General features: G+C 46.0%; 2 protein-coding genes and 1 long non-coding RNA gene across 10 annotated transcripts in view; 1 reads left to right on the top strand and 2 right to left on the bottom strand.

Moving 5' to 3' along the window:
• Window positions 1-17127, bottom strand: part of F11R (F11 receptor) — a 38423-nt gene extending 21296 nt beyond the window's left edge. For 2 of the 5 annotated variants that reach the window (XM_061183210.1, XM_061183211.1), the window contains exons 1-2: window positions 16966-17111; window positions 16634-16756 (exon numbers count right to left, since the gene is read on the bottom strand). In XM_061183210.1, the coding sequence (XP_061039193.1) occupies window positions 16634-16756; window positions 16966-17041 (199 nt within the window). In that variant the 5' untranslated portion in view covers window positions 17042-17111. Of the gene's footprint in view, window positions 1-791; window positions 956-15672; window positions 15867-15956; window positions 16120-16633; window positions 16757-16965 lie in introns of those variants that run through there. The other 3 variants (XM_061183213.1, XM_061183209.1, XM_061183212.1) reach the window with 3 other exon arrangements.
• Window positions 189-7176, top strand: LOC133086729 (uncharacterized). Its single transcript, XR_009700341.1, has 3 exons — window positions 189-1178; window positions 1541-1631; window positions 6843-7176. It is a non-coding gene; the product is annotated as an uncharacterized LOC133086729 (long non-coding RNA).
• A 206-nt stretch (window positions 17128-17333) lies between the features above and the next one.
• On the bottom strand, window positions 17334-23103 carry USF1 (upstream transcription factor 1). 4 transcript variants are annotated; one of them, XM_061185823.1, is made up of 11 exons: window positions 22994-23103; window positions 21037-21129; window positions 20614-20663; window positions 20337-20452; window positions 19882-19983; window positions 19450-19645; window positions 19113-19200; window positions 18919-18977; window positions 18679-18773; window positions 18301-18429; window positions 17334-18105 (listed from the first exon to the last, which is right to left on the bottom strand). In XM_061185823.1, exons 2-11 carry the CDS (start codon window positions 21042-21044, stop codon window positions 18016-18018), a joined length of 933 nt encoding a protein of 310 aa, XP_061041806.1. In that variant the 5' UTR covers window positions 21045-21129; window positions 22994-23103; the 3' UTR covers window positions 17334-18015. The 4 variants fall into 4 exon arrangements, with proteins under 4 accessions (XP_061041806.1, XP_061041807.1, XP_061041808.1 ...); XM_061185824.1 differs by lacking the exon at window positions 22994-23103 and adding an exon at window positions 22227-22936; XM_061185827.1 differs by lacking the exon at window positions 17334-18105 and having other exon boundaries at window positions 18384-18429; window positions 18629-18773.
• Window positions 23104-24290: the final 1187 nt, after the last annotated feature.

Raw genomic sequence — 24290 nt, 5'->3', positions numbered from 1 at the left:
TGGCTCTGAGAAGGAACTAGCCAACCAAAAAACAGGACCTCCCCCTGCGAATAGTCACTCAGTCAACAACATTTATTAAGGACTCTGGAAGTAGTTATTCTAGAAAGGAACTTTGAATGCTGTGCTCTTGAGAAATTTTAGGTTTCAATTTTATTTCTTTTTTTTTTCCCAGATTTTGCACCTAGACACTTTTCCCAGAGCAACAATACCAACCCAAAGATCCGGGGAAAGCTAAAGAAACCCTTCAGCAACAGCCAGGGAAAGAAACTTCCGCCCCACCCCACCTCCATTAGATTTTCTCTGAGGACCCTTAAGTAGCAGAGCATCCAGGGGCCAAAGGAGTCAGGGTATGAGAGGCTTCCGACTTCTCTCGGGTTGTTCCCGGATGTTGGATGCGTGTTGGAGGGGCAGGATGGCCCCCTTCCCAGGTGTGTGATCCCGGCTGGGCAGGGCCCTCGCGCCCACCGGCCCTCACCAGTAAGTGAGGATGAAGGAAAGGGGAACCAACCTCTACCCGTTATTTTTGGTGAACGTGCGGAAAGGCAGCTCCCTCCCGGTGGATGTAAGAGGAGGGGTCATTATTCACCAGTGTGGGGGAGGGGAGCCAGCCACTCACCAGGGTAAGAGGGACGGGAAAGAAGAGGGACAAGCCAGGGGTGTAAAGAGGACTAGGAGGGTGAGGCGGACTAGTTTCTGAACCCCTCCCCTCTCGCGGGCAAGAGGTGTGGGGAGCGCCTCCCTCCAACCTCTGACCAGACCCACAGATTCCTCCAAAAACTCCGGGAACTTACACAGGATCATCGATGTGAACAGAAGCAACTGTTTCCGCCCGACTTTCGCCTTTGTCCCCAGCATGATCAAGATCCCAATACGACAGCAGTCACCGGAGCCCGGGAACAGACACAGCTTCGCCCAACAGGAGCGCGGGGACTAAACTTCAGCGGCCAGGTTGAGCCCAGCCCAGCCCTTCCCTTCATGCCCGATTGGTCGGCGCCCTGCCTCTGCACATTCCGATTGGTGGAAGGAGCCGCCGCTCCACTGAGTGATTCACCGTCGCCAGGTGCAACTCCGCCCACTACTCCCCGCTAAGGCTGACTGGCGCCTTTCCAAGACCAAGCCGCCTCTGATTGGGCCAGGAGACTGCCGCGTAAGGAGACCCCAGATCTCACCTTCTGCAGGTGAGGACACTGTGATTGGGCGGCGTTCCTGAAGTAGGGGCTTTCTGACTGGCTAGGTTTTGAGTTGGAGCTGGAAGATTAGAGGAATACCTTAAAGGAGGTGGTAGGGAAGGTAGTCGTACTGTGGGACTCGAAAGAGACAGGCCTGAGTTTTTTTGTTTGTTTGTTCGAATGTAATGGTATTGTTTGCTTGTTCGAATGTAAATTGCTGGGTGCTGCAGAAACCTTGGTCCCGTCCTTTGGCAAGTGAAAACCACATGTATTAATATGCGATGGTTGGGGGAGAAGACCAGGAGACAAGTGGGGAATGATATGTTGACACTACCCCCCAAACTGTGTTCCTCTGTCCACTCCATTCGCAGCATTCAAGGCTGCGCTGAGAGGAGAAAAGGGAAAAGGAGCGCTCAATTCAATAGTGGGAAAAGAAGAATCACGTTACCAAACAAAACCCAGGTAATACAAACTGACCTACAGACGCTCTATAAACATCACTGAGTGACTGTGGATATGTCCTTTACATTTGTTTAGTCAGTCAGCAGAGCTCTGCATTTCAGAATTACTTCTCTTCTCACTGTGACTAACAGTTGGGTGCTGACTAAGCCCTCTTTCTATAGGCTATGTTGATACTCAAGCTTTCTGTTAATATTTATACTGTTACATCATTTTTAATTGAAACTCGTGCTCAACACCTTTACTATTTCTAGTTTCCATTTTATAATGATTTTATTTTGTGATCTTAGTATATCCAGGTTGCCTGTGGGAAAACTTCCTGAGCCTTATCTCATTGCAAGTAAGAAGTCCACACTTGTATCCAAAACAGTGGTATTCTTTGACCTTTTGCTTCTTTCACCTTTGTTCTCATTCCTTTGGGCCAAAAGTCTACTTCTGGTTTCACCCAACTTAAAGCAGTGTTTATCAAGCACCTATTGGGTACTGTGGGGGAATACAAATAAATATAAACCGCAATCCCTGACTTCAAATGGCTTACAATCTACTTCCAAGACTAATACAGGAAACAGGACAATATGTAACCAAAAGAGAAACTTTGTATTACTAAATTGAAACAAATATTTGGGTGCCTGCCACTTGGAAAGCTCTGTTCTTTACCCTCAAGGGAATTTAAAGTCTTGGCGAGAGAGACATATACATGAAATTAAGTCAGAGAATAAAGAGGAGCGGAGAGAAAAGCTTAGAGAGTCACTCTGGGCTGTGATTGTCAGAGAAAATTTTATGATGGGGGAACTTGAGCAGGGGTTTAAAGGAACTCTGAGATCAGTCTTAGAAGGGTAGAAGGGTCATCTTAGAGGTCATTTAAGTCATCCTCTCACCCTTCACAGAAAGGCCAATACAACCACCAAGACTTTAAACATCCTCTGGTTAAACTCTTTGAATAATTCTCTCTCTCTTGCTTTTTTTTTTTTTTTTTTGGCTGCGTCGCATGCTTGCGGGATCTCAGTTCCCTGATCAGGGATTGAACCCCGGGGCACAGCAGTGAAAGTGCTAAAGCCTAACCACTAGAACACCAGGAAACTCCCTTTTTTTACAACCCTTAATTGTTAAAATATTCTTTCAACAAAACTGGAATATGTATCCTGCTTCCAAACACTGCTCTCTGGAGTTACACAAAATGTATCATTATTCTTTACCAATGACAGCCCTTCCTTTAAGTATTTTAAGATTCTTATTATGAGCCTCCTTTCCTTCTCCAAGCTAAACTATCCTTCAAATAGTCTTCATATTGCTACCTGAAAACTGGGTTCGCCTCTTGGTGGGTGTCGAGCCAACAGACACAACCAAGCCAAAGATCGGGAGAAGGAAGAATTTATTATTACTAGCAGCAAGTAGGGAGAACACCGGGGATCTTTCCCAAAGCAGCATCTCCCTGAACAGCAAAACTGGGGAACTTTTAAGCTAAGGGTACACGCATATTCATAAAGGGGCTTGAGCAGAGAATTCAGCATAGAATTGGGGCAAAGGTCAACAGAGTCCAAGCTTTAGTTGATTGAAGTCAGGAGGGTCAACATCATCATTCCATCCTCCACCTGGTTGGGGGCCTTAGTTCTTACAGAACTCAAGGATATATTATTATGTATATCCCTTGAGGAGGAACTAGGACTCTGCTTTATCACTGCACTATTGTTTGACGGCCTTTTCTCTGTTCTTGCATTCCTTTGTTCCCTTAATATCATTAATTACTGAGACCTGTTCAAGGGGCAAGCATTGAGGCCAGGCTTAGATCACAAAATGGCTTAGGCCAAAATGGCTTCTCTTATGTCAAGAAAGCCATTCCTGGTCTCTTTCTCCTGGGACCCCCTAACTTATCTGCTTACAAAATAGCACAGATTTACATGCCACCCCCCAATTACTCTCACTCTTCTGGATAACCCCTTGTTTATTACTGTACCAAGAACTGAACCAGGCACTGGAGAAACTATCTCTATGGGATGGACAGGTCTCAGTTCAAACCCAGTTCCCCAATCTAGCTACCTTGGCCTGCTCACATATGTCTGAAACTTTCTCCATCCAGAAGGTAGTTATGATGATGGTAATATGACTTACCTTATGGCAAAATAAGAATTAAATAATATAATTGATGTACTATGCTTAGCACAGGGCCTGGTACATTTTAAGTACTGAAATGGTAGCTATTTTCATCACTCTTATTTACAGTCTAAGAATGCATTTGCAACCCACACACTTATGGTCAATTAATCTATGACAAAGGAGGCAAGAGGGCTTCCCTGGTGGCGCAGTGGTTGAGAATCTGCCTGCCGGTGCGGGGGACGCGGGTTCGGGCCCTGGTCTGGGAGGATCCCACACGCCGCGGAGCGGCTGGGCCCGTGAGCCACAACTGCTGAGCCTGCGCGTCTGGAGCCTGTGCTCCACAATGAGAGAGGCCGCGATAGTCAGAGGCCCGCGCACCGCGATGAGGAGTGGCCCCCGCTTGCCGCAACTGGAGAAAGCCCTCGCGCGGAAGCGGGGACCCAACACAGCCATAAATAAATAAATAAATAAATAAAAAGGAGGCAAGAATATACAGTGGAGAAAAGACAATCTCTTCAATTAAGTGGTGTTGGGAAAACCGGACAGCTACACGTAAAAGAATGAGATTAGAACATTTCCTCACACCATATTCAAAAATAAACTCAAGGGCTTCCCTGGTGGCACAGTGGTTAATAATCCACCCGCCAATGCAGGGGACACGGGTTCGAGCTGGTCCGGAAAGATCCCACATGCTGTGGAGCAACTAAGCCCGTGCGCCACAACTATTCAGCCTGCGCTCTAGAGCCCATGAGCCACAACTACTGAGCCTGCGTGCCTAGAGCCTGAGCTCTGCAACAAGAGAAGCCACCTCAATGAGAAACCCACGCACCGCAACAAAGAGTAGCCCATGCTAGCCACAACTAAAGAAAGCCCGTGCACAACAACGAAGACCCAACGCAGCCAAAAATAAAATAAAATAAATTAATTTTTAAAAACAAACCTCAAAATGGATTAAAGACCTAGAAGAGAACATAGGCAGAACACTCTTTGACATAAATCGTAGCAATATTTTTTTGGATCTGTCTCCTAAGGCAAAAGAAATAAAAGTAAAAATAAACAAATGGGACCTAACTAAACTTAAAAGCTTTTGCACAGCAAAGGAAACCATCAACAAAAGGAAAAGACAATCTGCTGAATGGGAGAAAATACTATTTGCAGATGATATGATCAATAAGGTGTTAATATCCAAAATATATAAACAGCTCATACAGCTTAATATCCAAAAAAAACCCCAATTTTAAAACAGCCCAGATAGACAGTTTTCCAAAGAAGGCATACAAATGGCTAACAGGCCCATGAGAAGATGCCCAACATCACTAGTTATTAGAGAAATGCAAATCAAAAGCACAATGAGATATCACCTCACACCTGTCAGAATGGCTATTATCAAAACATCTACAAATAACAAATGTTGGCAAGGATGTGCAGAAAAGGGAACCCTTGTACACTGTTGGTGGTAATGTAAATTGGTGCAGCCAGTATGAAAGTTCCTCAAAAAACTAAAAATAGAACTATCATATGATCCAGCAATTCCACTCCTGGGTGTATAGCCGAAGAAAACAAAAATGCTAATTTGAAAATATATATGATGCATCCCAATATTCATAGCAGCATTATTTACAATAGCCAAGATATGTAAGCAACCTAAGTGTCCACCAGCAGGTGAATGGATAAAGAGGATGTGATTGATAAACACACACACACACACAATGGAATACAACTCAGCCATGAAAAAGAATGAAATTCTGCCATTTGCAACAACTTGGATGGACATGGAGAGTACTATGCTTAGTGAAATAACTCAGACAGAGAAAGACAAATACTGTATGTTATCATTATATGTGGAATCTGAAAAATAAAACAAACAAATGTATATAACAAAACAGACTCACAGATAGAAAACAAACTAGTGGATACTAGTGGGGAGAGGGAAGGAGGACAAGAAAGGGGTATGGGATTAAGAGATACAAACTATTATGTATAAAATAGACAAGCAACAAAAATATATTGTACAGCACCGGGAAATATAGCCTTTATCTTGTAATAACTTTAAATGGAGTATAATCTATAAAAATATTGAATCACTATGCTGTACATCTAAAACTAATATAATATTATAAATCAACTATACTTCAATTTTTAAAAATGCATTTGTAAATATGATTAATATTATAGAATTATTAACTAATAATATTATTATAACTACTAAGTTATCTATAGTCAATTTGCAGCAAACTAAAACCCATAAGCCTTTTATTTTCACTTGGACTACTATTAAATCAGGTCTCTCACATACTATATTTATACTATGGTTTTTAACCAAAGTACATTTTGAATTTATACCCACTCAATTGCATATTTTTTGTTTTGAAAATGAATTAATATACAGAAAAGTATACATGTAATAATGTTAATGATTAAAGTAAATACAAATAACATGTATTCCAGTTATTTCCATATAAAACATTTATGTATATATTAATATTTACAAAGCATGAAAGTAATTTTGGGGCATGCAAATAATTTGATATTCACCAGGTTCCTTTTCCCATAAAGTTGATTAAATAAATAATAAATTTTAAAATTTCATTATCATTGACATTTGTTTTCTGTAGTCTTTTTTGAAAGCCAGATTTTGTAAACTTCAGACTGGTGAGTTTGTCTGCAAAGTAGAAAATTCTGGAAGGGACTATTAAATATAAATCTTGATTTTGTCATCCAGTATATTAGCAGTTGCACCTGAATCTGTGTTATATGCAAATTTCATACACATGCTATCTATGACCCAATTCAATAAATTAATAAAAATATTGAAGAAGGACAAAGTTGAAAACAGAATCCTTAAGTGACCTCTTTCCAAGCTGGCATAGTACACTAATAGCACTCTAGGTATTGATATTTCCAGAGGTTCCTGTTGAGAGATGATGTGCTTCTGTCATATGTTGGTCATATGGATACCTTACATTTTATAATCAATCTTGTTAGTCATTTTGCTTTACTCTCTAGGAAGACCAAGCCCAAATTTGCAATGCAAGTCCAAAAATTGACATGCATTCCTCATTTCACCTGACTTTATCCTGACTTCACCTGACTTCACTATGCTATTCAATCTTCCCTTAGGGCTTCCATGGTGGCGCAGTGGTTGAGAATCTGCCTGCCAATGCAGGGGACACGGGTTCAAGCCCTGGTCTGGGAAGATCCCACATGCCGCGGAGCAACTAGGCCCGTGAGCCACAACTACTGAGCCTGCGTGTCCGGAGCTTGTGCTCCGCAACAAGAGAGGCCGCGACAGTGAGAGGCCGGCGCACCGCGATGAAGAGTGGCCCCCTCTCGCCGCAACTAGAGAAAGCCCTCGCACAGAAACGAAGACCCAACACTGCCAAAAATAAAAATTAATTAATTAATTAATTAAAAAAAAAAAATTTTCCCTTAGCCCTGACATTTTTTTTTCTTTTATCCTTTTTGGAATGTAGGGTTTTCTGTACATACAAACATACTGTAGTGATGCTGTGATGTGCTACCCAGACTCCCTTTCAGAAATGAAGAACAATTTCCCCAGCTGTTGGCCTCTTTGGGAATTGCCTCCACCAAAAAGAAGCACCTAGGCCAAAGACACGCCCCCTCCCCTTCCCACGAGAGGGGATTAGACATGCACAGGGATTAGACATATATCTAATGTCTAATCCCTGTAAATTGTTCATGGGTCACATTGAAAGAAGTGTCAGTGGAATAGTGGAGTAAGCAATAAAACCTGTATGGAGTAGGCTGAGGAGAGAATGTAAATCGAGGAAATATAGACTATGGCTACAGGCACTTCAAGAGAGATTTTGCTGAGAAGGGCAGCAGAAAAAAGGAGCAGCAGCTGGAAGGGTGCTGGATGAAGGTAGAGCAGGTATTTTGTTTACATGGAAATGATTGTTTGCTAATGGCAATGACCCAGTAGAAAGGAAAAAATTAATGCTGTATGAAACAAGAGGGGTTAGTTGCGGTACCAAGTTCTTGAGGAGAGAGGAGATGGGATCCAGAGCCCAAGTTAAGGGTCAAAAGGGAGCAGAGACAACCATCCACCATGACAAGAGGGAAGTATATGGTACAGTTGGTACATTTGTTGGTGGGAAGATGATAAAAATTTGGCCTGCCTTCTGTTCTCTGGAGCGTGAGGTAAAGTCATTAGCTAAAAGTACAGAGGAAAAAGGGAAGTTTAGGAGACTGAAGAGTGGGGAGAAGCAGAGACAGAAACTGAACATACTAGGGAAGTGTATTAGGCCTGGTGAGCAGTATCAAGCGCCTACTAGATATTTTGGACATAAATTTAAAGAGAGACCAGTCAAGCTGGTATGAATTTTACTCCAGCTGTTTGACTGCAGGAAAAGTAAGTGGTTAGTTGGGTGGGACCACAGTTGGGATTTTCCTAAGAAGTGGATGGAGAAAGCAGCAAGGATGCTAAAAGACGTGTTCAAGGGAGTGGCATTTTACTAGTTCTTTCTGTGTCTTTCCAGAGTTTCCTTTTGCTAATATAAGCAACTATAAACACGTATTCATATTATCTTACTTTTTTTTTTTACACTACATTTTTTTTTCACTTGAAACATGTCTTGGAGATCCTTCGCAAACGCACTGTTTCCTCATTCTTTTTTACAGCTACATAATATTCTATTGTATGCTTATAATGTTGTTTATTTAGCCAGTTTTAACTTATAGATACCTGGATTGCTTCCAGTCTTTTGCTAATATAAATAAGGTAATGAGGGCCTTCCCTGGTGGTCCAGTGGCTAAGACGCTGTGCTTCCACTGCAGGGGGCACAGGTTCGATCCCTGGTCAGGGAACTAAGATCCCTGCATGCTGCGGCCAAAACATAAATAAATAAATAAATTAAATAAGGTAATGAATAAACACATACATATATCATTTCACACGGATGCAAGGTTATTTGTTCACTAAGTCTCCAGAAGTGTGAATGCTGGGTCCAAGGATATATGCGGTTATTATTATTTTTTTTTCCTTTTTAATTTTTATTTATTTATTTTTGGCTGCGTTGCGTCTTTGTTGCTGCGCGCGGGCTCTCTCTAGTTGCTGCGAGCGGGGGCTACTCTTCCTTGCGGTGCACGGGCTTCTCATCGCGGTGGCTTCTCTTGTTGTGGAGCACAGGCTCTAGGCACGTGGGCTTCAGTAGTTGTGGCACGTGGGCTCAGTAGTTGTGGCTCACGGGCTCTAGAGCGCAGGCTCAGTAGTTGTGGCGCACAGGCTTAGTTGCTCCGCGGCATGTGGGATCTTCCCGGACCAGGGCTCGAACCCGTGTATCCTGCATTGGCAGGCAGATTCTTAACCACTGTGCCACCAGGGAAGCCCGCGGTTATTATTTTTATTGATATTGACAAATTGCCCTCCATAGAGGTTGTACCAATTTATATTTACATAATCTATTAGCATATCTATTTTCCCCCAGTCTTGCTAAAAGTGTTTTATCAAACATCTAAATTTTTGCTAAAATGATAAATGCAAATTGAAACTTCAGTTTAGTTTTAATTTGTATCTCTTATGAGTAAGCTGAGCATCCCTGTAGGTTTAAGAGTCAAGTGTATTCTGTGAACTGTCTCTTCATTTGTTTTGCTCACTTTCTTATTGGGATAGTGGTCTTTTTCTTATCCATTTGTAAGGGCTCTTTATATATTCCAGGAATTAGCCCTTTGCGTATGCTATGAGTTGAATTTTTCCCTAGTTTGCTGTTTGTCTTTTTTTGTTTGTGTTTTCTTTGTTTTTGGCCCCGAAGCATGTAGGATCTTAGTTCCCCAATCAGGGATTGAACCCGAACCCCCTGCATGGAATCTTAACCATTGGACCGCTAGGGAAGTCCCCTGCTGTTTGTCTTTTGACTTGACTTGTGTGATGTTTGTTTGTTTTTGCCACACAGAGGCTTGCTTGTTTTGTATTTTCTCAGTCTTTTCTTTCATGGCTTCTAAATTTTGACTTAAAGATATTTCCCCCACTTTTAGATAATAAAATAATTCTTCTTGATAGTTTCCATTTTTACTTTAAATTTATCTTGGTATATAGTGTGGGGTTTGGAACTCATCTATCTAATTGCTAACTATTATATATTTTAATAGCTGGTAGGGCTTGCTTCCCCTTACTGATGTTCTTTTTCTAGATTTTCTGGCTATTCTTAATTTCAACTAAACTGATATATTTATGGAACTGAGTCTTCCTATCCAAGAACCTTTTAAGTCTTTTCTTTTGTGCAAGTCTTCTTTTAAGGTCTTTTCATCATGTTTTAACATTTTCTTCACATTGGTTTTGAATTTTCTTGATAAGTTTAGTCCCAGTTATGCAAAGGAATGATGATAATGATGAGCCATGCATGGAATCAACTAGATTAGGAGGAAAATAAAATCATGAGGAAAATAATAGTGAAATTTGGGTAAGGTCAATTAATTGGAGCACTTGATAGGTTGAGGAATATGATTAGGATTGGGAAAACTAGTGGAATAAATGAGCTGGAAGGACTTCCCACTGGGAAATACTATCAAGTCTAGGTTCTGAAGACTCTCAACTCTGTTGACTCATATTCTCCTTAGAGTCTCTGGCTATGAGCTTAACTGATATTTTCTTTTAATTAAAAAAAATCTGCTTTTCTTGTGTCTAATTGTGCTTAGTGTTTTCTTCTTTGGTTAATATGAATTCCAGGAGACATGGTCTATTATTACCATGTAAACACTAACCTAAATGAAGCTGGTGTAGTTGTAATAACAGCAAACAAAACAGACTTTAAGGTAGGAAGCATCACCAGAAATAAAGAAGGACATAATGAGAAAAGGATCCATTCCGGAGGAAGCACAGCAATTCTAAATCTGTAACATATAATAACATAGTCTCCAAATATATAAGTAAAAATGCCAGAAAAAAAGGCAGAAAAGACAAGTTCAAATCATGATGAAAGATTTAAACATACCTCTATAAGTAGCTAATAGAATAAGCAGACAAAAAAAATCAGTAGAGCTATAGATGTGAACAAAATAATTAGTAAACTGGCCCAAACTGACGTATATAGAACACTACACCCCAAAACTACAGAATATACCCTCTTTTCAAGTGTTCATGGAACATATACAAAAATTGACCATACACTTGGCTATAAAGCAAGTCTCAACGTGATTTAAATGATTCAAATCACAGTGTATGTTTTCTGACCACAGCAGTGGTTAAATGAGTGTGTAAAAAATCATCAAGCTGAACACTTATATTGTCTGACTCTTCTATTAAATATATTTTCTTTTAAAAAAAAACAAAACAAAACACTTTTTGGGACTTCCCTGGTGGTCCAGCGGTTAAGAATCGCCTTCCAATGCAGGGGACACGGGTTGGATCCCTCATAGGGGAACTAAGTTCCCACATGCCACAGGGAAACTAAGCCTGCATGCCACAATTACTGAGCCCGGCGCTCTCGCGGGCCTGTGCACCACAACTAGAGAGAAGCCCGTGCACTGCAACAAAGAGCCCGCATGCCACCACGAAAGAGCCCGCACGCTGCAACTAAGACCTGATGTGGCCAAATAAATAAATAAAACAAACCCCTTGTAAGTTAACATAAATAATATTTTTAAAAAAACACTTTTCCACTGCCAGTCATAAGTTCCCTTCCATCAAGTTTCAATGATATCTATGCTATTTTATTTATCTTCTTGTGTTTACTCATATATACATCTCTAAATCCGCACGTTTTAAATGACAGGCACTTTACATATGTTATCCCAGTAAACTTTCACAACCATCCAAAGAGATAGTCTTTTAACCCCCATTTTATAGATAAGGAAAGTGAGAAGTGGAATAGTTAAAAAGTAACTTGCAGTGACCACTGAGTAGTGCTGAGTCAGAACTGGAACTCAGAACTCTGATTCATAGCCTTTGCTCTTTACATAATAACATGCCATGATACCATTCGTGAGCATTATTCCCAACTTTCTCCCCTTGCATTTTCCCCCCTGGGAAATTATTAAACACCGCAATAAAAATTCAACATCTATTGAGTACCTCCTTTATGCCAGGTTCTGGTTTCATTGTTGGCCATACAAAAATAAAATAAACAGTCCCTCCCCTTAAAGAGTTCAGTCTAAAGGGGAAGAACCACATAATTTATAATACAGTGTGTTAAGTGCTACATAGAGGTGTGTACCTTATCCACCATTCTCCTGTTTCTTCTGTCCTTCATGGATCAGTTATATAATCTTATCTGGTTATTTTTCTCCCTTTTCCTTCAGTTTACAAGCCCTCTAGATGAAGACAGCAAGCATCCTGCCAAATACATTCTTCTAATTTTTGTGAAATTTAGTGTGGCACAAAAGAGGCTGGAAGCTTCCCAAACAGGGTAAATGTTGAGTAAATGCCAGGGTCAGAAAGGAGTAGGGTCTACTTTGGCCATTAAAGAATCTAGCCTGATGGGAGCTGGCACTGAAAGATATGTTAGAAAAGGCAGGGTGATGCCAGATGCAGACTAGAGACTGCTCGAAATGCCAGGCCAAGACATGTGCTTGAGCCACTAGGCAACAAGGACCTATTGTAAATTATTAACTCTGACTGATAAGATTAAAATGTTATTTTAAGATTGCTCAAGCAGCGATGTTTCAGAAAGACTGAAATTAGAAGATTCTGAAAGTGGCGGGGCCAGTGATGCTCAACAAACACCTACTGAGAACGCAGATCCCAGGCACTGGAGGTAAGGAAATGAAAGCCAGTTCCTGCCTTTGAGGAGTTCACAATCAACTAAGAGAGATAAACAGCCAAAACGTAATGTAGTAGATATGATGACACAGTCAACACAAACCTAGGGTAGATAAAATATGGTGAAAGAGGGGCTTCCCTGGTGGCGCAGTGGTTGACAATCTGCCTGCCAATGCAGGGGACACGGGTTCAAGCCCTGGTCTGGGAAGATCCCACATGCCGCGGAGCAACTGGGCCCGTGAGCCACAACTACTGAGCCTGCGCGTCTGGAGCCTGTGCTCCGCAACAAGAGAGGCCGCGATAGTGAGAGGCCCGCACACTGCAATGAAGAGCGGCCCCCGCTTGCCGCAACTGGAGAAAGCCCTCACACAGAAACGAAGACCCAACACAGCCAAAAATAAATAAATAAATTTATATTTAAAAAATATATATATGGTGAAAGAGAGGAGTCTGATGTAGCATGGAAAGAGAGAAGGCAGGGGAAAGACACGGAGCTGGTAAGCTCTAGCTCTTCAGCCTCACCTGCTGAAATAGTTAGCTATGAGGAAAGGGAAAGAGAACGTTAAACGGCAAGGTAATGGGTTGGCACAGCCTATCAAGATTATGAACCATATAGTTAATGAGGGAGAAAGAGGAATGTTCTCTTAACAATGATCAAGCCAGAGGGCGTGGTCATGTAGTGGGCCAGCTCAGTTTACTTCCAGGATCCTCTCTAACCCTCATCAGCTAAACTGAAGAAAGCAAGTAGTGTAGGTTGGCAGCCAGGAAGGAAGCTAGAAAACTAGTTTAGGTGCTAGAAGATAGAAAATGGTTGCCTAGAAAGAGATTAGGGATGGAATTGACTGGAAAAGCACCCTAGAGAAATTTGGGGGATTTCGGTGTTCTGTATCTTGCTTAGGATGCTTGTTACAAGTAAGCATACGATTGTCAAACCTCAATGAACAGACCACTTAAGAACAGTGCATTTTAGGGAATTCCCTGGCAGTCCAGTGGTTGGGACTCTATGCTTCCACTACAGGGGACATGGGTTCAATCCCTGGTCGGGGAACTAATATCCCACATAACGTGTGACCAAAAAAAAAAAAAAAAGAACAGTGCATTTTATTGTAGGTAAATTATGCCTCAATAAAAAAAGAAATCAAATTACAAAACTTGAGGAGGGAAAAGAGAAAACTAGAACAGTTAAGACTCAAAGAGGGAAATTAGATCCCATGAAAAATTTCCCAACCAGTCTGAGAACCAAAGGAATTTGGGTATTTGGGGAAAGAGTAACTGATACCTATTATTTGCCAGACCCTAGACTAGACTCTTTCACATATTTCAACTTTATCTCCGACCCAACAATGTCCATCTAAGCTCGGTATTTTAACAGTATTATGACTATTTCAGGGAGAGAGTGAAATAGGTCTGTGAAAGGAGGTGGAGAGCTCAGATGAATGGAAGATTTTGTACAGTGTGCAGTGTAGACTGTGAGATAAAAGATGTATGAGGGCTGGGTTCAGTCCCCCGAAAGGCAGAAGGGGAAGAGGAAAAGGTGAGAGCAAGGCAGGGAATACAGGAAATGTCTGAAGGAATTTCTCCAGAAACTTGAAAAATCAGAAAATTGGGTCCCTCTCGGACTCAACCTTTTCTTCCACAAAAAAAGGAATAAAATTTTTGTAAATCAAACTTAAGAAGTCAAAACTCTGCCATTAAAATATCTAGAAGGTCTGGAACCATATGCATTAAACCAGGGGTCCCCAACCCCCAGGCCACGGACCAATACTGGTCCGTGGCCTGTTAGGAACCAGGCCACACTGCAGGAGGTGAGCGGCAGGCGAGCAAGTGCATGAAGATCATCTGTATTTACAGCTTCTCCCCATCACTCGCATTACCGCCTGGGCGCCGCCTCCTGTCAGCATTATGGTGAGTTGTAGAATTATTTCATTATATATTACAATGTAATAATAATAGAAACAAAGTGCACAATAAACGTAATGTGTTTGAATCATCCCCAAACCATCTCACCCCCACCCCTGGTCCGTGGAAAAACTGTCTTCCACGAAACCAGTCCCTAGTGCCAAAAAGGTTGGGGACCGCTGCTTTAAACCATGAACCGTGCTAGAGGGAGGGAAGTTATATACCTACTGTATAGTGTTGCATTTTATCTCAGTGAACATGTGCTTTTTCTTTTCTTTTTCTTTTTTCTTTTTTTACCAGTTAAATTTTGTTAAATCCACTGTGGGATCAGAGAACAGTGTTGCTAAAAACTGGGACCTCTTTCTGCGGGCACAGGAGGAACTCCTCATACCTGTAATCTCTGTTTGACACAAGTGTAGGATTAAGAGTGGCATCCATTCCTTCACGCGACTGCCTGGGAGAGCCCTTTCATTTCCTCAACCCAGTGACAAAGTCTGAGGGAAGTGAGGTTGGGGCTGGGGACCTGAAGATCTAGAGCAAGCGTAGGCAAACTTTTTCTATAAAGGACTAGATAGTAAAAATGTTAGGCTTCGAAGAACATACAGTCTTTGTTACATCTATTCTGCCATTTTAGCACAGAAGTAGCCATACACAATATGTAAACAAATGGTCATGGCAGCAAGACCAAGTGGGGCCATAGTTTGCTGATCTCTGGTCTAGAGCAGTGGTTCTGGCTCCTGACTGCACATCAGAATCATTTGAGGGGCTTGTAAAACCACTAATGCCCAGGTCCCACTGCCGAGACTCCGAATCTGAGATGGGGCCCAAGACTTTTTTTTTTTTTTTTTTTAAAACTACCAGGTGGGGACTTCCCTGGTGGCGCAGTGGTTAAGAACCCACCTGCCAATGCAGGGGACACCGGTTCGAGCCCTGGTCCGGGAAGATCCCACATGCCACGGAGCAACTAAGCCAATGTGCCACAACTACTGGGCCCACGCGCCTAGATCCCGTGCTCCGCAACAAGAGAAGCCACTGCAGTAAGACGCCCACGCACCACAACGAAGAGTAGCCCCCGCTCGTGGCAACTAGAGAAAAGCCCGCGCGCAGCAGCCAAGACCCAACGCGGCCAATAAATAAATAAACAAACTACCAGGTGATTCTGAATTACAGTCTCTCAGCAAACGGCTGGGTGTTTTCATTTTTGTTTTGGTTTTGGTGTGTGAGGGTGGAGAAGCAGATGAATGCTGGAAGAAGAAGAACCTAGGGCTGAAATGAAGTCTAGATTAAGATTAGAACTGTTTTCAGTCCACCTGACAAATTAAGTGCTTCCAATACTTTAATTAACTGCTCTTTATTTATTGCTTTTGGTGCACAGCACTATAAGAAGTTGCCCAACCCAGCAAGTCAGCTCCTTCATCACTCTTAGTGAAGGAGGCCATGGGCGGGTGGAGGGAGCATTCAATAAGCCTCCTGCTACCTAACCTTCTTTCTGGAACCATTCACTATAGGCCCCTTTGTAGTTCCGAGCCCTGTGGAGAAAAAAGAGGGGTGAGGGAAGGACAAGCCCAGGAGGCAGTCCCCAGTCACGCCCCAGCTAGCAATTCACACCATCCCCATACCCTTTGTATCCAAGGCCCAAGGCCAACTGTGTGGCCTGAAAGCCCCGCTTGCCCCTCTGACAGAAGAAAATGAGGTTCTCATCTTCCAGCTTTGGTTTCTCGGTGGAGTACAAAGCCTTGAAAGCAGCTGGCTCCATCTGCAGGGCAGTTTCCAACTCTGACACTGGGAGAAAGAGTCGAGAGGACAGAATGGAAAGCCGGCAGTTTGGCAATCTCAGGCTCTGAGGCTGGGCCTGGAAGGACTGGTCCTGTGGTCGAACAATCTCCAGGGGGCCCCAAAACAACACACGGTGACCACCACCCCCCAACCTCAAGGACAAGATACAGCCTACCTGCACAGGAAGTCAGCCACACAACCTTTGAATGGAAGCCACTTCCCTAGTTTGTGAGAAGGAGCGGGCAAACTCAGGCATTCAGCCTTGGGGAGATCAAGCGTGTACAGAAGCTGGCCTGCCACTTCCTTGTCGCCTGTTATCCCCTCAAACTGGAAGGGCCAGTTCCGCTGCCAGGATCCGCCTCCAATCAACCCTTCTTAAGGGAAGTTTGGGGGGCTACCGGAATACAGGAGCCCCGTAACCAGTGCCTTCCCCACACCATCCTAAGTGAGGTCCCATTGGCTGAGACTCTCCTGGACGGCCTCTACTCCACCACCAGGGCTTCCCCTCTCAATCCCATACCGGGGATGTTGAGCGCCCCAGGGATGGTCCCAGCTGCCGCCTCCTCCCGAGATCTCACGTCGATGAGCTGGGCCCGGCCGGAGGCTAGGAGCGAACGGAGTTCGGGGAGCAAGACCGTGGGCTCTGAGGGAGGGGGCACGAGAGGCTTGAGGGGAGCAGGTCTGCAAGGCCCGGCTGCCGCAGCACCCCTCACCTGGCCGCGCCCCAACCCGGGGGGGGGGTTGCGTGAGGACCCCCTCCGCCACGCCCCTTTGCGCCTCCCTCCGTGTGCACCTCCACCGGGGGGCTCCACGCGCGGCCCATACGAGATCCCAGGTCTCCCCTGCACGTACCTCCAGCCATGGTACGCGCCGCAAATGCGAGTTTCAGGAATGCGGCCCCGGCCAGCCCCCTGGGCGCCCGCAGCATCTCCCGCACCCTCCCGGAGCCGGAACCGGAAGCGAAGGCACCGCCTCTCGCATAGCCCCCTGCGGCCCTGGTTCCCGGTGGCCCTAACACACGCCCGCTAGAGAAATCCTCTCGATTGCCAGGCGTGGGCGGGCAACGACACACCGGTCTGAGGTGTGTCCAACAGGTAGTAGGACTCAGAGTCCAGGAGCAGCTCCCCACCCTAACCTTGGCCCAACCCTTACTGGTCAAAGCACAATGTGCCCCCTCCCTCCCGCCCTGGGGCCCGCAAGAGGAGAAAAAACGGAGACAATTGTGGCTCTGAATATTTTATCTTAAAAAAAAAAAAAAAAAAAAGGAAAGAAAGAAAGGGGGGGGGGAAAGAAAACCATCCCCACAAGGGGGTAAGGCCCCCAGTGGGCCCTGCCTGTTGTTCTCCCTGGCTCCAGAGACTTCTGCATAGGCCTTAGCTGCTTGCCGGCCAGTCTCCTCTTCCTGGGGCAGCAGCCACTGCTAAGCATCCTATCCCCACTTCTTGCTGAAGCCTGTTCCCCAGAGTCCTCAGGTGCACATCTGAGCTCCAGGGAAAGGGAGAACCAGTGGAAGCGCCAGTGTCCTGGGGCAAGCCAGAGCTTTGCTTGTCAGCAGACCCTCTGCTGGCACTCTAAGCAAGCACAGGGCAAGCCCCCGAGTTCAGTGTGTCCAGTGTCCAGCATGGAGACAGCACATGCATTGTGCAAGAGGAGCACAAGGGCCCAGGGGCTGCACGGTGGGGTTGGGCGAGGATGTCAGTACGCATCCATGTGTGTGTTTCACACCACTGCAGGCTGCTGTATCACAGGGCCTCAGTTCAAAGACACGCCTTCTGAACTCCCCCCAGTCCCATGCCAGAAGTGGGCAGTGAAGGAAAGGGCACGGGGTTAGCCTGTTGCTCCTGGGCCATCTGCAGTTCTCTGAAAGGGGCTGTAGGGCCCAAAGCCTCTGAATCCCCAGAATTAGTTGCTATCACTCTTGATGACGACCTCTACTCCGTGGTGCCTCAACTGAGCTCGTAGCAGCAGATTCTTGTTTTTAAGATCTTCCACCTACCATGGGAAGGAGGCAGTAAGGGAAATAGGTAGACAAGTTGGCACAGCCAAGTCCCTAAACTTACTAGGACCCCCACCAGTGAGGAGGAAAAGATAAAGCCCTCTCTGTGGAAAACAAAATAAGGAGGCCCAAGCTGGGTTAGTGGTTAGGGAGGCTGAGGACAGCTATACTGAGGGTAGGGGGGGTCTGACCTGCTGTCGAAGTACATCATTGTCCAACTGCAGCTGGTCAAGCCCCTGCAGTTCTTCAGACAACCTGTGGTTACTCTGCCGAAGTTCCTGGATATAATCACAGGCTTTGGATAGAATTCCACCTTTACTCTGTAAGAAAAATCCAACAAAATGAGGACTAGGATATAAGCTACCTGGCTTGCTTTCCAAAAGCATGTTTACACTTTGGACCTCATTTTCCCTTAAGGATGGTGAAATAACATCTCCCAGGGATTCAGGAACCTCAGAGAGAGATAGGAAAAGACTACTGCCATGTGTGCCCACTCTCTACCATTTCTGGAAACAATACCAGGAGACAGAATTCAGGCATCTTGCCCACTACCAGGGTCTTTCCATGACCTGGCCAGACTTGGTGCTCTCCATGGAGCAGTCTGGGATGATCTTGGACAGCTGTACAATCCAGTTGTTAATCTTGTCTCGACGGCGGCGCTCCACTGTGGGGCAAAGTAGAGGACAAGGTGACTCAGGGAGAAGTCACCAAAGGCCCCAGGGTAAAATTACCTAACCTCTCCCCTCAACATCACTGCTATCCCCAATCCCACCAGACAGCTCCAAGCTTCAGACGCAGATCATACCTACCTTCATTATGCTGAGCCCTGCGTTTCTCATCCCGAGTTGTCCGGGGAGCTTCTGACTTCCTAACAACAGAGCCCAGAGCGGCCAGAGTGAGGGAGGGTCAAAAAATGAGATTGGAGTTTGGGGTGAGGAATTACACCAAATCTGGAAGGAATCAAGACCATTTCTGGTAACTGAAAAGAAACAGGGTTACTCACGGGGAATAAGGGTGGGTCCTGGGGGCAATAGAGCGCTGGCTTCCTCCTTGCAACACTTCTTGTGGTGACATCATCACAAAGAACTGACCTATGAAGATGCACGGTAGGTTCTGTCAGGACATAGGCCTAGGAACCTCACCAAGCTCTAAGGCCAAGGCCCTGGGACCCTCCCCTAAAAAGGACATACTGCCTCCTGCTGGAAGGGCAGCCCCAGACTCACTGCCTGCCCAGGTCTTTGTGATCATTAAGGGATCATGAGTAAAGGCCCACTGCCCACCAGCCATGTCCCACAGCCTATCCTAGCCCCTCCAGCCAGCATCCTCACATAATATCTCACCAGTGCCAGGAGGGGTCGCCTGCCCCAGTAGTGCCTCTGAGCCCTGGGTGGTAACAACAGCCGCCGTACTCCCCGATGTGGTACCCCCTGCCCCATCTCCCACTGCAGTGCTGGGGAAGTAAGTATAGTGCGTCTCAGCAGCTGTCCCCTCTGTGTCAACTGCATCATCACTCGTGAACGCACCCTGGATCACAGCCTGGGAAGGGGAGCAAGAGAACGGAGACAAGTGACAGTTAAATACTTCCCATGAACTACTCTGCAGCTTCTATCCCTTGGGAGGAGGGAGGGAGAAACATCCAGAAAGGGAGAGTCTAGTGCTTTGGGTCAAGGCAGCCCTAGATGCTTCCCTATCCCTAGCGACACCTATCCTATTGGTTCTCTTCATCTTACTACTCAGAGCTCTAGTCCCCTCTGCAGCCCACACCCCTGTACCTGGGTCATGGATTGAGTGGCAGGGTAGCCACTGATGGCACCAGTCCCCTCAGTCTGGCCATCCAGCTGCCCCTCAGACACCTGGATCACCCTGTACATCACCTAGAGTCAGGGAGGAAAGGGGAAGGAGGGGGAAGAGGGAACAAGAGAGTAAGTGCTAGGGATTCCAGGGTCCCTCATAAAGCTTCTCTTGGATAGGGCCCCCAAACAAGAATCCTTCAGAGACATATATTTAGCCATTCCCCCTCCTTTCCCCATATAGAGCTTTCAGCGTAGCCCCTACCCCACACCAATCTCTACTCCAAACCTCATACTCCACCCCCCATCCCCTTCCCCCCAAATAGTCCACATCTTCACCTCATCCTCCAAACCAGGTTCTACCCATGACAGGTTCAATTACCTCCCTCAATTCCAACCCCAGGTAACACCTGCAGCCACCTGGCCCCCTCCCTTACCTGGCCCCCATTTTCAGTTCGGAAGACGTACTTGACGTTGGGGTCAGGGAAAGTGGCAGCTGACTGGATGCTGGCGATAGCCACACTGGTTGGGTCCTCCCCAGTTGCCACTGCGCCTGAATTAGGAAAAGGACAAGTCTGTGAGTTACTGCTTTTCTCCCTCTGTTGCACTTGCATGTCATTTAAAAGAAGCTTGCACAGGTGATAGGCCCATGGGGTAGGGGAAGAGGCCACGATGGGCTCTTGGTCTCAGCTCAGTTCCGTTTCTCCCACTCACCTTCCTGAATCTGCACTGTCCCCTCTTCCGTTTCAGCTGTTTTCTGCTGCCTGTTTGTGAAGGGACAAGAGGAAGAATAAGGGAAGAAGTGAATTAAAAGCTCACTGGCCCAGTAACATATGGCTCCCAAACTCATTGGCATTCCCAACAGGTGCTAGGTTAGGTTAGAATAACAAGAGCTAGTATTTACTTAGCACCGAGCTAAGCACTTAACAGGCAATATCTTACTTAATACTAAGAACAGCACTATGAGTAGGAAGCACTACTTGCATTTTATAAACTGGAAACCAGATCACATAGCAGGGTGATGTAGCTGGGACCTAAATCTAGGTCTGCCTGACTCCAGAGCCACTGCTCTTAGCCATTTTGCATTCTCCCAGGCCTCCCATCTCCCATCCCAGACCCTACCTCTTCTTCACTCACCCCTTCATCTCTCTGTGAGGGGGCACATCCGAGGAATTGGTCCTTCTTTGGAAGTCTTCGTATCTCCTGCCTCACAGGCCTGAGTGCTAAGTCCTGGTAGGAATCAGGGAGTCTAGTGAGTCTAGGAAACTGAAAGCTCCCCTGTTTCTACAACCTAGGCTCCCTGAAGACACATGCAGGAACATACACCAGTCATCTGCAGGCGACAATCAGCTTTCTCCATTCTGATACTGAGGGCTGGCTACAGTGATTGAAAAAGCAACTCTACAAATGGTGCTCCGCATCTCTCCAATTATCACTCCATCTCCTGATGGAGAGGGAATAATTATACTGCAAGACTGAGAAACAACATATTTCTGGATGGATTATTATTAAAGCTATTACGATCTGCCATGACATGGGGATTAGGAAGGGCCATGTTTAGACCACAGCTATCAAAAAACACAGGGCCATGGATGCTGACGCTTCTTCCAGCCTCTCAGGCACATACTGTACCTGTCCTCAAATCTAGGAAAGGGAAACCTGAAACCCATTGGAAAAACCTCCGGAACCATAAAGACCAGACTTTTCCCTCGGGCCCCTTTCTACTGACAGGGCTCTTGTTTTGGGGAGTCCAGCTTTATGTCATTCATTAAAGACCCTAAAGCCCAAGTGTATCATCTTCAGGCTCCTACTATTTTATTCACCAAGCCTTCCTGTAGCCTTTTAGCAACACAGTTGCTAAAATGTTGCCATGACAACTCCAAATCAACTGAGCCTCAGCAAAAAGGGGCGAAACTCCAGGTTCGGGGTTCGGAAAGAGAAGAGACAATGGGGAAGGAATCCATCTACGAGGTGCCTGCCTTAAGACCGTTGACACCCGGGGCGGGGTGGGGGGGCGCGGACTGGGGAGGCGGGCAGGAAAAACAAAGGGCTGAGCAGACAGATGCCTCCAGAAAGAAACAGCTATATAGTACAAAGCAATAAAATAATCCCGACAGGAAAGGGGTAAGACTTTTGTAAATTCTCTACCCATAAGGTCCGCCAGACCTTTATCTTCAGCGAATGAGCCATGGAAAGCTTGTATCCAAAGTGTTAACCAAAAAAAAAAAAAAAGGAACTGAAAGTGAAACTGTCCGGAGGAAGTAGCGCTGCAAGAAGATCCCAGCCCCTAAGGGAGAAGTAGCACCAGTGTTTCGAGACCACCTTACCTCTCCATCCTCAAGCCTGCGGAGGAAGCGCCCCTCTGAGGCTTGCAGCGCTGACAGCAGAAGGAAGCAATGAAACAGAGGCCAGGGCACAGGAGGCGTCTCTATGGCCCACAGCTGTCAGACAGGGGCAGCCTCTGAGGACACCCAGCAACGGGATCAGGCTACTTATTCAAATCTTATGTGGACATCGGGAAGCATTTCCTGAGCATTAGGGGTATGCGACACGGAAAGCGGGCTAGGATGTTGTGGCGTGCACGCTCAGGGAACGAGGGCCCTGCAAGAGCCCTAAGTCTCGACACAAAGGGAAAAAGAATCAAGTTCGCAAAGAAGTCAGGCGCCTAGACCTTGCCTGAGAATGCGGCGTCTCCCTGCAGGCCCACCAACCAGTAGGCGCTCAGCAGCTGAGCGCCGGCCAGGCGCGAGACCAGGAGCCCGCGCGGTGACCTGGCCAGCCCGGCCGGGCTCACCCCCAGCCTCCGCTGCTCCGCAGAGGTAGGAAAGGACACCGGGGGCTCAGCGGGCCCCGCAGTGTCCGGCCCAACGGCTCGCGGATAGCAGCGCGGGAGGGCGGGGACGTGTGCGCCCGGGGGCGGGGAGTGAGTTCGGCCCACAAAAGGGGGAGATAACGAACCAGGCACGGCCCCCTCCCTCAAAACAAAGGCTTCCGCCCCAGGAGTTCCTGAACCTAAAAAACGGAAACAAAATCGAGGCTGCTGTGCCTCGCCGGCGCACCCAGTCTCCAGACTCCCGCCGTGTCCTGCACTCACCGGCCAAGGCAGCTTCAGCCGCCGATCTCCCCCAGCCGTGTTCTCCCTCTCCGGACTGGGGTATCGCCAAAGACAGCTGATCATGCGCACTCCCGGCCCGCGCCCATGTTGGTGAGGGGCGGAAGTGTCTCTCTGGACCCGCCCAGCCTACTCAGCCTCTGAGTCGCCCCACTTCCGTTCGCTCCATCTTGATGAGGGCTTGGATGGGGCGTGTTGACGGTGTTGCTGGGGCAGCGAAGAAGCAATGCTCAGGGATTTCGGGAGAATGGCCTTGAAGTCCTAGTCGCTTTCGTCCTAGTCCAAGAACGGGAGAAGGACGAGTAACTTGGTGCTACCATTTTTCTGCTGGACAGTGCCTTTTTAGTTCCAGGAGAAGGGAGTGAGAGAGGCCAGCTTAGATCAAGAGAGGGACATCAGATGGAGGCGCCATCTTTAACAAAGGACATCTTTTTTAAGTTTTCTGTTGGAGATTAGGACTTATCTGGGCATACATAGAATTTGTATTAGCGTTAGCGGTCACCCAAAGACCCCCAAGGCTTATGGTTTTTGTGAGGCTCAGAGTTTCTGTGAGAGGTATCTTGATTCCCATTCTTTTCAGTCAAGACCTACCCTTAATGGATTTGGAGTAGTGTGGTGTAATAGGAAGCGTTCACACTCTGGAGCCAGACAAACTCGGGTCTCAGACCTAACCTCTGCCACTTCTTAGTTCTGAGACTTTTGGCAACGTTTGACTTAACATTGGTTTCCTCATCTGTAAATGGAGATTACAAGTACCAACCTTATAGAATTATTAGGTGGACCGAATAAAATCAAGAGCGTAGATTCTGTGCACATAGCATACCTAGCCTTTACTGGCATATAATGAGCATTATGTAAATATAAGTTTCTCTTCCGCATTTCCTGACCACCATGAACCCAGCTCTAGTTTCTAGCTACAGGTCTTCACGACAACAACTTAGGAAGAGCACCCAAATAATAAAAAAAGAAAAACACAACGTTTGGCCAAACGTATCACTCAAGACTTTAATAAGAATAATGAGACATCACACTACTTATGTGTAAAAATACAACGTTTATTCTGAGACATTGCCCCTCGGGACGTGTGGCCCCAGCCTGTCGGGAGAAGCAGTCCCAGGGCCTGAGTGATGCCATTCCCCTTCCCTAAAATAGGAAGTTATTCCAAAGGAGAAAGGAGAGGCCAGAGAGATCTGTACAAGACCTCTCTTCCTTGAGATGCAGGGAGGCAGAGGGTGGGGGAGCTGGGAAGGGAGCCAGTCCCTCCAACAAATGCTCTGCA

Source organism: Eubalaena glacialis, chromosome 3, assembly GCF_028564815.1.
Source record: "Eubalaena glacialis isolate mEubGla1 chromosome 3, mEubGla1.1.hap2.+ XY, whole genome shotgun sequence".
Classification (NCBI taxonomy): Eukaryota; Metazoa; Chordata; class Mammalia; order Artiodactyla; family Balaenidae; genus Eubalaena; species Eubalaena glacialis.
This window is presented reverse-complemented; position numbering and strand designations above follow the sequence as displayed.